General features: G+C 49.5%; 1 protein-coding gene across 1 annotated transcript; it reads left to right on the top strand.

Moving 5' to 3' along the window:
* Positions 1-264: 264 nt before the first annotated feature.
* Positions 265-5,176, top strand: LOC124697196 (squamosa promoter-binding-like protein 15). The gene is made up of 10 exons (XM_047229856.1): positions 265-956; positions 1,174-1,367; positions 1,468-2,294; positions 2,404-2,478; positions 2,581-2,688; positions 2,765-2,882; positions 2,991-3,126; positions 3,216-3,360; positions 3,464-4,084; positions 4,169-5,176. Exons 1-10 carry the CDS (start codon positions 280-282, stop codon positions 4,601-4,603), a joined length of 3,336 nt encoding a protein of 1,111 aa, XP_047085812.1. The 5' UTR covers positions 265-279; the 3' UTR covers positions 4,604-5,176.
* Positions 5,177-17,030: the final 11,854 nt, after the last annotated feature.

Below are 17,030 nucleotides of genomic sequence, written 5' to 3'. Positions count from 1 at the left end.
TTTCTTCCGGGCTAGCAGCTCCCTTCTACCCCGCTGGCTATGGGGGCGAGGTGAGGCCGGGTCTGGTTGCTTCCGGCGACTTTTCGCCCGACGACGACTGGCTGTCCTGCGTGCGTGCCAAGGTAACTCGCCGCTCCGATCGAATCTCCCGCCTCCGCTCGTCTCCGATCGCCGGGTTTGATCCCTGCTCACGCGCTGTCACAGCCTGCGCAGATCCGAGGCCCAAGAGTACCGCGGCGGCGTGACGCGGAGGGCCCACCCTCCCTCCCTTGGTGGGAGATGCAGCGGGAGGCGGGGCCGCAGGTGGCCACCCCGCTATACCTGCACCAGATCCAGCAGCGCCCGCCCCATGCCGCGCCCAAGAAGCGCGCCAACCCGTGGCCCGCCGCCATCGACCCGCCCCACACCACGGCCTTACCCACCGCCGCCGGCGCCGGCGAGGGCAACTGGAACCCCCGGATGTGGGACTGGGACAGCCGCAACTTCACAGCCAGGCCCTCCCCCGACGCGCTCCGCCTCGCCACCGCCCACAACCCACACCACCAACACCACCACCCGCCGCCGACCGACTCGGCACGCCAGCTGAGCCTGCAGCTGGGCCTGCGGGAGGAGGCGGCGGCGCTGGCGATGGACGCCAGCCCGACCACCACCATCTCCTCCTCCTCGCCTTCTCCGCCCGCGCGGGCGGCGCCGCAGGAGCAGGCCGCCAGGCCTGCCAAGCGGGTCCGCTCCGGGTCGCCCGGGACTACTGGTTCGGGAGGCGACGGAGGCGGAGCTAGCGCTAACGGGGGCGCCGGCGGCGGGAGCTACCCGATGTGCCAGGTGGACGAGTGCCGCGCGGATCTCACAACCGCAAAGGACTACCACCGGAGGCACAAGGTCTGCGAGGCGCACAGCAAGACCACCAAGGCCGTCGTCGGAAGCCAGATGCAGCGATTCTGCCAGCAGTGCAGCAGGTACTCACAGTAGCACCCCGCATCATCCCATCCTAATTCTGTAGCTATGGTGCTATGGTGTGTGTATTGCTTGCTACCCCTCTCCACTGCTCTCATTTCATGACTTCATGTCGTGCCACGATTCCTTGTTACGGTTCCACCTCCATGTTCATGTTGTGCTATGGCGTGGAGACATGCTTCTTGGCCTGAAAGTTGCTTTCTCCGCTCGATCATCTAGGTTCCACCCGCTCTCCGAGTTCGACGAGGGCAAGAGGAGCTGCAGGAGGAGGCTGGCCGGGCACAACCGACGGCGAAGGAAGACCCAGCCGACGGACGTCGCCTCGCAGCTGCTGCTGCCCGAGAACCAGGAAAATGCGGCGAACCGGACGCAGGACATCGTCAATCTCATAACCGTCATCGCACGCTTGCAAGGTGCCTAGCCTAATCATAAACTCGATACCCTCTTTTCACTGACTGGCGATTTTGTTTAATCCGGATGCTAATTTTCTTCTGCCTCTGCGATGATATACAGGTGGTAATGTCGGTAAACTGCCTACCATCCCTCCCTTGCCGGATAAAGAGAACATCGTGCAGATTATAAGCAAAATCAACTCGATAAGTAATGCAAACCCTCCGGGAAAGTCTCCTCCGTCGGAAGTCATCGATTTGAATGCCACACATGTGCAGCAGCAGAATTCCGTTCAGAAGGCAGCAGATGCGACCGACAAGCAAAATGTGCCGTCGACCATGGACCTGCTAACGGTTCTGTCAGGCGCCCTTGGGGCTTCGACCCCTGAGACCAATACGTCTCAGTCGCAGGGGAGCAGCGACAGCAGCGGCAACAACAAGAGCAAGAGCCGTTCGACGGAGCCAGCGTGTGTTGTAAATTCTCATGAAGAAGCAATCCGATCATTCCCTGCAGCCGGTATGATGAGGAGCAACAGCACCCATGGAAGTCCAGACCGGGAGCCATACTTGTCACTGCAATTGTTTGGTAACAATATCGAGGGTATTCCTGCCAAGATGGACACCGCAAACAAGTACCTGTCTTCTGAGAGCAGTAACCCTATGGACGAGAGATCTCCGTCATCCTCTCCGCCTGTAACCCACACGTTTTTCCCCACCCGTCCGGTAAACGAAGGCGCGAGGCATCCTCGTGCTGCGGACTATGGGGAAGACGCTGCAACTGTTGAGAACAGTACCACTCGGGCATGGTTTGCACAACCACAACTTGAGCTTTTCAAGGATTCGGAAAGGCCAACAGAAAATGGGTCACCGCCAAACCCCACATACCAGTCATGTTATGCCTCAACATCTGGTTCAGACCATTCACCATCAACATCAAATTCAGATGGGCAGGTAATTTATGTTGAAGCTTGCCGTTTCAATTGATTATGCAATTAGCCAGGGTACCATGTTATTTTAGCCATGCTTCAATCTGATCTTTGCTTGATTTCCCATTTTATAGGACCGTACTGGTAGGATTATATTCAAGCTCTTTGGCAAGGAACCTGGTTCTATTCCTGGAAACCTCCGTGATGAGGTATGGTTATGAAACTGTACTAACGTGATAAATCGTAGTACCTCTTCTAGCTCAATTCAATCATCACCATATAATTGTTAATGTTTCTCCTTCGTTGATCAGGTTGTAAATTGGCTGAAACACAGCCCCACTGAAATGGAGGGTTACATTCGCCCTGGTTGCCTTGTACTGTCCATGTATCTGTCAATGCCAGCTATTGCTTGGGATGAAGTAAGTCTGCTGCTACACTAGGACAATAAAGTGTGTTACAAAATTAATACAAAAACCTAATGTTATGTAAATGCAGCTTGAAGAAAATTTCCTCCGGCGAGTAAGCTCATTAGTTCAGGATTCTGATTTGGATTTCTGGAGAGAAGGAAGGTTTTTAGTTCGAACTGATAATCAGCTGGTGACGTACAAAGATGGTATACATAACTACTATTTTTGTGTTACTCTTTTCCTGCTAGTGTGAGGGCACTCTCTGGTCTTTTGGCTATGTGTTCGTTTCAGCTGATATGAAATTTGTATTCCAGGAATGACCCGCATATCAAAATCATGGAGAGCATGGAATACCCCTGAGTTGACACTTGTGACACCGATTGCGGTTGTTGGTGGGAGGAAGACGTCCCTCGTTCTTAAGGGCCGAAATCTAACAATCCCGGGCACCCAGTGAGTTTTCCCTGATGTAAAAATAGTTTCTGACCTTACAATATTATTGTGAATGTTTGCGACTCACCATGAACTCTGTATCTATGCAGGATCCACTGTACTAGTACAGGAAAGTATATATCAAAAGAGGTGCTATGCTCCGCGTATCCGGGTACTATATATGATGATTCAGGTCTCGAGACCTTTGACCTACCGGGAGAACCAAATCTTATTCTTGGGCGTTGCTTTATTGAGGTTTGTGTGACCCTAATATCTCTGCCGTTGCTCTAGACATGTAAGGATTATTACTAGTCAGCACTAGGAAGGTGTTTACAATTATGAATCTTTGCACATGCAGGTCGAGAACAGGTTCAGAGGGAACAGTTTCCCTGTTATTTTTGCGAGTTCGAGCGTTTGTCAGGAGTTGAGAAACCTTGAGGCTGAGCTTGAAGATTCACAGTATCATGATGTCTCTTCAGATGATCTGGTTCACGATGTTAGGCGGTTAAAGCTCAGGGAGCAAGTTCTGTATTTCCTTAATGAGCTCGGCTGGCTCTTCCAGAAAGCTGCCTCTTATACACCTTCCACCAAATCAGATGCTTCTGATTCGGAGGTCATTCAGTTCTCGACTGCACGGTTTAGACACCTTCTGCTGTTTTCAAATGAGCGGGACTGGTGCTCCCTTACTAAAACACTGCTAGATATTCTTTCCAAGAGAAGTCTGGTTAGTGCTGAACTGTCGCAGGAGACTCTAGAAATGCTCTCGGAGATTCATCTTCTGAACAGAGCAGTGAAGAGGAAGAGCAGTGGCATGGTGCATTTGCTTGTGCACTTTGTGGTGATTTGCCCTGATAATTCCAAGATGTACCCCTTCCTTCCAAATCATCCTGGCCCAGGTGGTTTGACTCCATTGCATCTAGCTGCATCCATTGATGATGCAGAGGATATAATTGATGCCTTGACAGATGATCCTCAACAGGTATGCCCTTTATAGTTTAACCTATCTCGGTCTTAGTTTTTTCCTATTGATAATTCTTCTCATCTTTTGCTTTAATCGCTGCAGATCGGTTTGAGCTGCTGGCACTCAGTAGTAGATGATAATGGGCAGTCTCCTGAAGGGTATGCAAAGTTGAGGAACAATGATTCGTACAATGAACTTGTGGCACAAAAGCTTGTGGACAGGAAAAATAGCCAGGTTAGCATTAAGCTGAACGAAGGGGAAATTCGTATGGATCAACGAGGAAATGTTGGTGAAAAGAGTGCATCTGGTGGGATCAATGCGTTGGAAATAAGATCTTGCAACCAGTGCGCCATCTTGGAGTCTGGCTTGCTGGCTCGCCCTATGCATTCCCGAGGATTGCTGGCTCGCCCCTATATCCATTCGATGCTTGCCATAGCAGCAGTGTGTGTCTGCGTCTGCGTGTTTATGCGGGCTTTGCTGCGGTTCAATTCTGGTAGGTCCTTCAAGTGGGAGAGGCTGGCTTATGGTCCTACATAGATCTTTGAGGAAGCCTTATTGCATAGCCAGAGGTGGTGTTATAAAGGGAAGGAAAACTTACAAGAACCAGAGGGGGGGATATGGAACTAGATAGCTTTTAACTGTTCCAATCTCCTTCCCATGGAGCGGACAGTGAAATGTAATATTTATAAGGATAAAAAGCCTTCCGGAGAAACTAAGCGCTGGCGGTTGGTGCTGGACTTAAGGTGAGCTGAGAATCAAGAGAAAGAAGGTATCTGGAACCCTGCCAAAAGATAAGCTTGGGCAGAGTTGGCACATAGTTTTTGTGATAAGGATGGTATGAGCGAGTGCTTTTCAACAAAGATAAGGTGGATGCAACAATAGCAAGCAGTAAGTAACCTTTGATTTCCTTTTTTTCGCTGGTGTAAGTGTGAATCCGCGGCTTCATGTATCATAAGATGGTCTTTTATTTATGCTGATCTTTGCTCTTACTACTACATTTTTTTGTTTGTGTATTACTGTTTTTGGTTCTGTTTAGAGGGGTATAAATGGAGAGGTACCGTCGATAGTTTCTTTTAGCTAAATAGAAAATGAGGCAGGTTTACATATGTACCCGGATGGATGTATTTGTTTTGTTGTATTACCCGTCACAGCTATTTATCTGGTTCCGTTTCGGTAAAAAAAAAATGACTGGATAACTTTCTTCTTTCCAAAATGGTGTTGCAGTTATGCTGATTCTGGCCCCTGTATATGCATGTTTCAGTATTTCTGTCCGTGTATGTAGAATAGAAGTTGAAAACCATATGTTGGCTGGTAATACACGTTATGTATTTAGTCGGCATATTCCTGTCATGAGATGAGATAAAGATGAGTTGATGCAACGCTGTACGGAAACAGTCTCGTGAAAAAGGCTGTATACAGCCTCCGGGACCTGGGCGCCGGGGCGGGACCTGGTTTGACGCGAATGGGATGCCGGCGCTTTTTGGGATCGCGGCGTGTGTGGATCGCCGGGCGGACACGCCGGCCAGATTCTGGGCGTGCACACAGCTTGCTCGGTAGGAAACGATGCCTTTCCCTGGGGGTGAGGGAGGGGCACTTGCACGTTGGCGTTCCACGGCCCGTGTCCCGCCGCCGATGGCTATCGTCCTTTGCCTCTCCCACATGGCTGTCGGATCGGACGCTGGCCACATACATATGCCCACCCACAGCGACGGCGCCGTCCCGATCGATTCGATCCGGCTGGCTTTAGGCACGGCGCTAGTGACGAACATGGCACGGCGGGGGCATGTGAGCGCCCCACTTTCCGGCCGGCAAGTTGCCCGCTCACGCTCGCCGTTCGCTGCGTCGTCGGGCAGTGCCGATCGCGCGCCTAACAAAGACGGACCACGGCCTTGTTGCGTGCGGGCGATGACCACACTAGTGCATCATTCACGGGTAGAGAGAGGTTAGGGGCCTGTAGCGTGTTGCTTTTCGGAGCAAAAGTGGCCGTGTTCTCTACCCCGTTCCGGCCGGGGAGTAATGTGCAACGGAAGGCAACGGCGTACGGCGGCACGCCAGAAAGCACGCACTCGTCGTCACAGGCCGGTGGAGCATATGTCAACGTCGGCAGCCTGCGGTTTGAGCACCAGATATTTGTGGCCAGTTATATAAAATACTCAATGGAGGGAGTATTTTCTTTGTGAGACTTGTAAGACTAAATATTTTCTGTTTTTTAATAAAAGGCCGTGTGCATCATCATGATGCAGAAGCTGGGGTTCTACTCCCCATTTCGAAAAAAAACATCCAGAAAAATGTATCAATCACATAGAAGATGAGGCTTACGAACCGATACAACATCATAAGGCCACAATTCCATGCTACGAAAACGATACATTGCCAACCCTTATACAACGGTTCGAAGACACGACTCGCTTTGGCCAAACATCCTACCACAAGTGACGAGGAGATGAAACACATGGTTTGAGGACCGCCTCACGAACCAAGCAACACACCACCCTAGCTCGACCTCGGCTCCAAAGCAAACCGGAGAAACTTACCTTCCCTCTTGTGCCCAGAGGAGTCGGCGAGTAGAAGCCATGGTGTACACGAACATGGGAAGTAGTTGACCAAGCTGCGCCCGCCACGCCGTACATTGCGCCCCGGAAGCCCATGCCCTAGGCAGTAGCCAACACCGGCATCGCATTACATTGTCCCCAACCTCCAAAAGTCATGTCGGCCTCTCCCCATCTAGCCTAGACGACGCCTTCAACAAGGTAGCGACACCGTGGCGCCGTTGCCGCCTGCTTCGGTAGACCAGAGCTAGGGTATCCCTCAGAACCGAAGAGAGTGAGGCCCGGTGGAGGCCATGACCACGCCTCTAGGAAGGAAACGGTACCTGCGGGCATTGCCGTGGTCAACATCGTTCGCCTACGAGCAGGCCTTTCGCCCCGACCGTCCACCGAGACCCCAATGCCGCCGAAGCCGGCCGACTAGAGGTGGGTACAAGGATGCAACCTGCCATATTGAGCCACCACCACATAGAAGAAAGGAGTAGCACCGGCCTCACCGTCCAAGGAGAAGGGAGTTGGCCACCACCGCATCACCACCAACCAGCACGGGCTCAGAGGAGGGATCCCCCCCATGCTTGATAACACCACCACCATGGCTGCTACCCTGAAGTCGTGGTATCCCGCACCACCATCATGCGCTGGAGCCGCGGCCCGCTCAGTCACATCCTTAGAATACTCGGTGGAGAATACCTTTAAAAACTCTTAAAGCTTGTTTGGCATCCATCATTTTATTTTATTTATTTGGCAAAAATAAAATAAAACTAATGGTACCATGGGTACAAAAAGAAATTAAGGTTAGGTATGAGATGAGGGATCCCCCCCCCCATGCTTGATAACACCACCACCATGGCTGCTACCCTGAAGTCGTGGTCTCCCGCACCACCATCATGCGCTGGAGCCGCGGCCCGCTCAGTCACATCCTTAGAATACTCGGTGGAGAATACCTTTAAAAACTCTTAAAGCTTGTTTGGCATCCATCATTTTATTTTATTTATTTGGCAAAAATAAAATAAAACTAAGGTTAGGTATGAGATGAAATCCATGAAATTCTCAACCGATCTAATATCAGTTTCTTTTTTTTTGAGAAACACAGTACAAACGCAGGCGCTCACATACACGCGCATACACCCACCCCTATGAACGCACACACGCACACCCTACCCCTATGAGCACCTCCGGAAGACTGAGCCGGCGGATTGGATCTTGAAATTGACGAAGTCACCACAGGCGTCTCGCTGTCGACGGGAACGTCGCCTTCCACTGAATGAATATTCCGCCTTTATGAGACACACAGATGTCAAACCTGGGGTTTGAACTCTGGTGGGCTGGGAGTACAACCACCCATCTAACCACCCAACCTCAGGTTGGTTCTCAATCTAATATCAGTTCTGTCGAACCCAAACAAGTTAATTATCGGAATCACAAATGAGTTATTCTATTCCAGCCCGAAACGATGAGAGCAAAACAGATCTCTTACATAGTTACATTGGATGTAACACTGGTGGAAAAAGGACCTTCCATCCAGCCCCATTAGTCCCCAAATATTTGGAACCCTGAATAATGGGACCTTTAGTCGCGGTTCGGGAGGCGAACCGCGACCAAAGGCACGGGTCCGGGCGCTCGGCGGCCGGCGGGTGCGGGTGAGGGGCTTTAGTCGCGGTTGGCCGGGCCAACCGCGACTAAAGGCCTTCGGGCACCTTTAGTCGCGGTTTGCCGGGCCAACCGCGACTAAAGCCCCTCCCTATATATACCTATCCGGCAGCCGGTACTTAGCCATTTGGAGCCATTCTCTTCACAAACTTCACAAGTGGGTGTTAGGTTTGCTTTTGGTTCATCTTATGCACACAAGGTGTTTGATGAAATGCCCCAAGAGCATGAAACAAACATGATATGAAGTGTCGGAGCCACACTTGAGCTTCCTCATTTATTTTTTCCTCCTCGATCGCGGTTAGCAACTTGAACCTTTCATGTGTCATTGATAAAATATGCATATGTGTGTAGTTCATTGTTTGATTTCTATTGTTTGTAGTTAGTTAATTAGTTTAACAAATGCATGATGGTTAATTATATATTTTATATTATAATAATGCGGATGAATCGGCAATGGATGTACGGTAACCGACTCTCGAGGCGAGTTCACTACGGGTTTGAAAGATTTCCTCGTAGTGGCTAATGCGAACAAGCGGGGGGTTTTGTTATTTGTCCATGTGTTGCCTGTAAGAATCGAAGGGTTACTCTTCCTCAAGAGATGTTCACATGCACCTGCTTCGGCAGGGTTTCATGCCAAGCTATAATTGTTGGACCAAGCATGGAGAAAGATGGGTTATAATGGAAGAAGATGAAGAAGGGGATGATTTCATCGATGACAACTATCTTGATCATTTTGGTGATACTTTCATGGAGGATGCTGAAGGTGGGGAAGGTGAAGGGGAAGGTGAAGGGGAAGGTGAAGAAGAGGCACGTGATGAGCCCGTTGATGATCTTGGTCGGACCATTGCTTGATGCACGAAGAAGCTGCGAACCGAAAAGGAGAGGGAGAATTTGGATCGCATGTTAGAGGATCACAAAAATCGGCTTGTACCCGGATGCGATAATGGTCCGAAAAAGTCTGGGCTGCACTACTTGGATTTTACGAAATGGAAGGCACGGGAAGGTCTATCGACTCGGGATTTGAAAACTTGCTGAAAATGTTGAAGAATATGTTTCCAAAGAATAACGAGTTGCCCGCCGCATGCGTACGAAGCAAAGAAGGTTGTCTGCCCTCTAGGTTTACAGGTTACGAAGATACATGCATGCATCAACGGTCGCATCCTCTACGCGGTGAATATGAGAATTTGAATGAATGTCCGGTATGCACTTGCATTGCGTTATAAGATCGAGAGGCGATGACCCTGGTGACGATGTTGAGGGCCGGAAACCCGGGAAGAGGGTTCCCGCCAAGGTGATGTGGTATGCTCCTATAATACCACGGTTGAAACGTCTGTTCGGGAACAAAGAGCATGCCAAGTTGTTGCGATGGCACAAAGAGGACCGTAAGTCGGACGGGCGGTTGAGACACCCCGCGGATGGAACGCAATGGAGAAAGATCGACGGAGAGTTCAAAGATTTTGCAGGCGACGCAAGGAACATAAGATTTGGTCTAAGTACGGATGGCATGAATCCTTTTGGCGAGCGAGCTCCAGCCATAGCACACTGGCCCGTGACTCTATGCATCTACAACCTTCCTCCTTGGTTGTGCATGAAGCGGAAGTTCATTATGATGCCAGTGCTCATCCAAGGTCCTAAGCAACCCGGCAACGACATCGATGTGTACCTAAGGCCATTAGTTGATGAACTTTTACGGTTGTGGGGCAGACTGGTGTACGTGTGTGGGATGAGCACAAAGAAGAGGAATTTGACCTACGAGTGTTGCTTTTCGTAACCATCAACGATTGGCCCTGCTCTTAGTAACCTTTCCGGACTGTCAAATAAGGGATACAATGCATGCACGCACTGCTTACATGAGACTGAAAGTGAATATTTGGGTAATTGTAAGAAGAACGTGTACCTTGGACATCGTCGATTTCTTCCAAAAATTCATCCAGTAAGAAAGAAAGGCAAGCATTACAACGGCAAGGCAGATCACCGGCCGAAGCCTGCGGAACGTACTGGGTGCTTGAGGTATTTGATATGGTCAAGGATTTGAAAGTCATCTTTGGAAAGGGTCTCGCGGACAACCGAGTTCCGCGGGGAGGCGACGGGCGCGCACCCATGTGGAAGAAGAAATCTATATTACGGGAGCTAGAATATTGGAAAGTCCTAGATGTCCGCTCCGCAATCGACGTGATGCATGTTACGAATAATATTTGCGTGAACCTCCTAAGCTTCTTGGGCGTGTATGGGAAGACAAATGATGCAAAGGAAGCACGGCGGGACCGACAACGTTTGAAAGACCCTAATGACCGGCATCCGGAATGGTTTCAAGGTCGTGCCGGCTACGCTCGACCAAAGAAGAGAAGGTCATCTTTTTTGAATGCTTGAGCGATACGAAGGTCCCGTCTGGATTCTCGTCGAATATAAAGGGAATAATAAACATGGCGGACAAAAAGTTCCAAAACCCGAAGTCTCACGGCGCCACGTGATTATGACGCAATTGCTTCCGATTGCTTTGAGGGGCTCCTACCGGAAAATGTTCGAGTAGCCATTGTGAAGCTATGTGCATTCCTCAATGCAATCTCTCGGAAGGTAATCAATCCGGAAGATCTACCACGGCTACGAACGATCCGGTCCAATGTCTTGTCGGTTTCGAGTTGGTGTTCCCGCCATCCTTCTTCAATATTATGACGCACCTCCTGGTTCACCTAGTCGAAGAGATTTCCATCCTCGGTCTGGTATTTCTACACAATATGTTCCCCTTTGAGAGGTTCATGAGAGTATTAAAGAAATATGTTCATAACCGTGCTAGGCCAGAAGGAAGCATTGCCAAGGGCTATGGAAATGAGGAGGTAATTGAGTTCGTGTTGACTTTGTTCCCGACCTTAAGCCGATTGGTCTTCCTCGATCGCGGCACGAGGGGAGACTAAGTGGAAAAGGCACGATCGGCAGGAAATCAACGATATGTATGGACGGCCATTCTATGAGTCGAAGCACACCACACGGTTCGACCAATTCCAGCTTGGTGGCTCCGTACTTTGAGAAACACAAGAATATTTTACGCGAGGACAACCCGGGGAAGCCTGAATCCTGGATTACGAAGGCCCACATGGAGACTTTCGGCAGTTGGTTGAGAAAACATTTAATGAATGATGATGATGTTGTAGATCAGCTGTACATGTTGGCCAAGACACCATCTTCGACTATAACGACTTTCCAAGGGTACGAGATAAATGGCAATACATTTTACACGATCGCCCAAGATAAAAAGAGCACCAACCAAAACAGTGGTGTCCGCTTTGATGCAGCAACCGAGAATGGGCAAAAGGTCACATACTATGGTTACATAGAGGAGATATGGGAACTTGACTATGGACCCTCCTTTAAGGTCCCTTTGTTCCGGTGCAAATGGTTCAAGCTAACAGGAGGTGGGGTAAAGGTGGACCAACAATACGGAATGACAATGGTGGATTTCAACATCTTGATTACCTTGACGAACCATTCGTCCTAGCGAAAGATGTCGCTCAGGTTTTCTATGTGAAGGACATGAGTAGCAAACCGAGGAAACAGAAAGATAAGAAAACGATCAGTACATTATGCGATGATCCAAAGCGCCACATTGTTCTTTCAGGGAAAAGAAACATCGTGTGAGTGGAGGGCAAGACAGACATGTCAGAAGATTATAATATGTTTGGTGAAATTCCGCCCTTCAAAGTGAACACCGCCCCAAGCATTAAGTTAAATGATGAGGATGCTCCATGGATACGGCTCAATCGTAAGCAAGCAGGGACACAAGAGAAGAAATGATGTGTAATAATTTATTGTACCAAACTTTGTTGAATGGATCATGTGAATTATATTATCTGTGATGTGTTTGGTGTCCATTTTCGAATGATTCGATTGATTCGAGATACCACTAATGATACATGAAATCTGGAGTGACTAAGTCATACTCCTGCCTAGGCGTATAATGGGAAAAGGAATAGAGGAGCCGTAATTGCATGGGATTTGGTGGATCTAGCATTGCCGAAATTGATTGGCCATGCCATAAATACCACGCGATGATACATGAAATTTGGAGTGACTTAGTCATACTCTGCCTAGGCGTATAATATGCATACTCGTAGTCTTCATAGTCGCCGCCGTTGTACTTGGTAGTCGTCGCCTTCTAAGTTGCCGCCGTTGTCGTCGCTCGCTGTCGTCGTCGGCTGTCGTCGGGCGGCGCTCGTGGCTCCGAAGCGAGGAGTAGCGCGGGTGGGGGTTATCGCCGGCCGTGATGTAGTCCATGACGCTGCTGTAGAGTCCGGCGGTACCACCATAGCCGACGGCCGGCCTCTTGGAAGTTCCCGGGAGGCGAGACCGTCCTCCTCATACCCAGCGAGCGCCCCGTCACGCCGATTGATGAAGAAGGCGTCCCAAGTATGCTGGTTATCGGGATGCCGGCGGGGATTCATCCGCTGCTCCGGCGTGAGATCGAGGTAGTAGTGGTTCGTGATGGCCGCCCGGCGCGCGGTACCACGAGGGACGGGAGGGACCGGCACGCCTCCGGCGCTTAGGCTCCGGCCGGCGGGGACGCGGTAGCCCGGTGGGCAAGGGTAGTTCGAGGCGCAAAGCTCCTCCACCTACTCGGTAGGTTAGAGTGGGTGCGGTGGAAGCCATGAGAGAGTGATGAGAGATTGTAGAGATGTGATAATGCTGGCCAAGCCGGGCTACATATATGTAGTGAGAAATGGCGGGAAAATGGGAGCGGGAAGACAGGAGGCGGGAAGAAAGTGGCGGGAAGACAGGGAAGAAATGGCGGGAAGAAGAGGAGGAATCCAGAGCTGGTCATCTAACCTTTAGTCCCGGCTGGTGGGTGCAACTGGGACTAAATGTGATTTTTGTGTCATCTAACAAAACTGTCGGTGGGATATGGACGTTTGGGTAAGCTTTAGTCCCGGCTGGAGGGTGCAACCGTGACTAAAGCTGTCGACAGGATAAGGACGCGTGGGTAGCGCACGACGCCCTGTCGGATGAACAAGACAAAGCAGAAGTGGCGCCGTGCCTATAAAAGGAGCATCGATACGCGGCAAGATAGAGGCGTGAAGAAATAGCGGGAAGACATAGGCGGGAAATAACTGGCGGGAAGACGGGTCGGGAAGAACTTGTGGGAAGACAGAGGCGGCCGTTAGGAACTTCTCTGAATTTTTTGATATATTATTTGTATTTTTAAGATTTTGAAATGAATTAGTTCTATTTTTCTGAATTTTTTGATATATTATTTATATTTTTAACATTTTGAATTTAATTAGTTTTATTTTTCTGAATTTTTTGATATATTATTTGTATTTTTAAGATTTTGAAATGAATTAGTTCTATTTTTCTGAATTTTTTGATATATTATTTGTATTTTTAAGATTTTGAAATGAATTAGTTTTATTTTTCTGAATTTTTTGATATGTTATTTGTATTTTTAAGATTTTGAAATGAATTAGTTTTATTTTTCTGAATTTTTTCATTTATTATATGTATTTTTAAGATTCAGAAATGAATTAGTTTTATTTTTCTGAATTTTTTCATATATTATTTGTATTTTTAACATTTTGAAATGAATTATTTTTATTTTTTGAATTTTTTGATATATTATTTGTATTTTTAACATTTTGAATTTAATTAGTTTTATTTCTCTGAATTTTTTGATATATTATTTGTATTCTTAAGATTTTGAAATGAATTAGTTCTATTTTTCTGAATTTTTTGATATATTATTTGTATTTTTAAGATTTTGAAATGAATTAGTTTTATTTTTCTAAATTTTTTGATATGTTATTTGTATTTTTAAGATTTTGAAATGAATTAGTTTTATTTTTCTGATTTTTTTCATATATTATTTGTATTTTGAAGATTCAGAAATTAAAAGAATTTAAAAAAACATCTTTAGTCGCGGTTGGCTTATCCAACCGCGACTAAAGGGTGTCTCGGCGGGAACCGCTGGAATTCGCCGAAAAGACCTTTAGTCGCGGTTGGTGTGGCCCTGGCGCGACTAAAGGCCCCTGACTATAAATTTCGCGCGCGGCCCTGGCGCGTTTTTCACTTCTTCTTCCTCGATCCTATCTCGAAACCGCCAACGCTCGCCTCGCCGCCGCCGTCTGTCGCCTCGCCTCACCGCCGTCGTCTGTCGCCGCCTCGCCTCGCCTCGCCGTCGTCTGTCGCCGCCGATATTCGCCGCCTCCGTACGTCGTCGTCTCTCTCGCCGCGCGCGCCGGCCGCCGTGTTTCTTCCCCGCCGCCGCCAAACGCCGCCCGCACGCGCCTCCCGCACGCGCCGCCAGACGCGCCGCCGCCCGACGCGCCTCCACACGCGCCGCCGGACGACGCGCCGCGCTCGTCCGCACGTACGGGAGAGGGCGCCGGCCGCCGTGTTTCTTCGTCCCCGCCGCCGCCGGACGCCGCCCGCACGCGCCGCCGGACGCGCCGACGCCCGTCGCGCCTCCGCGCACGCGCCGCCGGATGACGCGCCGCGCGCCTCCGCACGTACGGGAGAGGGGCGCCGGCCGCCGGGCCACAGAGCGATGAGGGCCACAGAGAAAGGAGGGCCGGATTTTTTTTTCTTTTTTTGTTCTTTTTAATTTTAACTAGTTAATTAGTTTAACAAAAACGGTAAATTAACAAAAAAAGTAAAACTTGATAATTAACAAAAAAAAGTAAAACTTGATGTGAGCTATATATATGTTAATTATAATTACGCTATTAACAAAACAATGTTAAGGAGGGGGCACCGATCGACCCCGCGTGTATACGGAGGGGGCGCCGCGCGACCCTCTCGCGCGCCAGAGAGAAAGAGAGAGAAAGGAGGGACCGCCACCACCACTGCCCTTTCGCCACCGCTCTTTCGCCACCGACCCCGCGTGTATACGGAGGGGGCGGCGAGAGGCCTCGCCGCCCCCTCCGTATACGCGCGGGTTTTTTTTTTGTTTTTTTACGAGAGAGAGGATCGCCACCGCCACCGCCACCGCCACCGTCACCGCCCTTTCGCCACCGCCCTTTCGCCACCGCCACCGGTCTCTCGGTCACGCAGTCACTGCGAGGCGAGGTCGATCGTCCGCATATACACATCTAATACGCGTCCCCCCTCTCGCCTCCCTCGTCGCCCTCTCTCTTTAATGTAGAAGAGATGTGATAATGCTGGCATATACACAATTAATTAGTTTTTACTACATGTTTTCAGGAGTGACACATATGGCGGACGATAGAGCCGACCCGATTAGGGATAACAATAATCCGGAAGCCGAGGCACATCTTTTCGGCATCATAAACGGCGACATTATTTATGTGCCGCCACCCCAAGAAGATGAAGAAGAGGCCGATATCTCTTCTTATCTGAACCTTGGCGGTGATGATGAAGGTCGTCAGCGAGGTGATGACGAAGGAACGGGCACTGTTGATGGAGGTCAACCGTCGACAAACACCTCCGGCGATGTTGATAAGAAAATAGCAATCACCACCTCCGGCGAGGTATATATATACATTGAGCCTCAGCTGGTGATACAAATTTACCGATTTCAATAAATATGTGTATTAACTCGACTCTCTTTCTTATTTTAGCCCTCGGCCAGCGGATCGTCGAAAAAATCGGTGAAGACAAAGCGTGGCAAAACCAAGACGCTGAAACAAGGAGTAATATATACCATTGATGTTATCAGTCCAAAAGGCAAGCCGCTGGAGCCCGAAGAGGCGTACACCAAGTTTATCGATCAGTGCGGAGTCGTTGTTAGAGACAGCGTCCCGATCACCGTCCAGGAATGGCATGAGCCAGTGAAGGCACGTGTTGGTTCCAGTTTCGTCAGCAAGAGAAAGAAAAAGGAATGCTGGAGAACGCTTATGGAGCATTTCGTTCTACCTCCGGAATACCGCAAAATAGATGAATTCGGTAACGACGATCCGGAGGGACGTAAGAGGAGGAGGCTGGTCAAAGAGTTCGCTCTTCAGAAGATGGCCATAGCATTGCGGACATACAAGAAAAATTTAGCGGCTCAATATGTCGAGAAGGGGAAGACTCCGGATTTCACCGGACAATATGAGAATCTGAAAGATGATTGGCCCGAATTTGTGAGGCAAAAGAAATCAGAGGATTTTAAGGCCATATCGGATAAAAATAAGGCAAATGCGGCTAAGAAGCAGTACAATCATATTATGGGGCCAGGAGGATACCGTCTTTCGGAGCCTAAGTGGAAGAAGATGGAGGATGACCCGAGGGAGCGAGGAATCCCTCTAGGTACCGAGGGATGGGACCCTAGGGCCAAAAGCTGGTGGTACGGGCATGGGGGAACGCTAGACCCGGTGACAGGGGAGTGTACCCACCGAGACACAAAGTTTAAACCCACCCAAGCCCTTATTGACGCAATGAGGGATGCTCAAATGGGGAAGATCAAGATCAACAGAGAGAATGACCAGCTGACAAAAGCCCTCGGGAATCCTGAACACGGAGGACGTGTACGAGGCAAAGGCGCCGGCGTTTCGTGGGAAGAAGGGTTTTCCCAGGAAAATGACCCCTACAGTTACAGAAGCCGTAAGAGAAAGGCGGATCGGGAAAAAGATGTTGTGGCGCGGTTGGCATTGGACTTCAATGAGATGAAGAAAACCCTGGATGGTCTAGTACAAGAAAGAGAGGCAGCTCGGACGCATGAAGATCATCCACCGGATGTCGGAAGCCAGCAGCGGAGAAGCAGCGTGGCTTCCACGGAGCCCCCACCGGCTGGTGCACATGCACCGACTGACATAGGCATCCCAAATGGGCCTGCCAAAGAT

Source organism: Lolium rigidum, chromosome 1 (assembly GCF_022539505.1).
Source record: "Lolium rigidum isolate FL_2022 chromosome 1, APGP_CSIRO_Lrig_0.1, whole genome shotgun sequence".
Lineage (NCBI taxonomy): Eukaryota > Viridiplantae > Streptophyta > Magnoliopsida > Poales > Poaceae > Lolium > Lolium rigidum.
Note: the sequence above shows the minus strand (reverse complement) of the source record. Positions and strands in the feature narration are given on the sequence as shown.

Coding starts and splice junctions, on each gene's coding strand:
- LOC124697196 (XM_047229856.1), top strand. CDS start 280: ATGCAGCGGGAGGCGGGGCCGCAGGTGGCCACCCCGCTATACCTGCAC. Junction 957..1,173: donor TTCTGCCAGCAGTGCAGCAG/GTACTCACAGTA, acceptor TCGATCATCTAG/GTTCCACCCGCTCTCCGAGT. Junction 3,127..3,215: donor CTAACAATCCCGGGCACCCA/GTGAGTTTTCCC, acceptor GTATCTATGCAG/GATCCACTGTACTAGTACAG.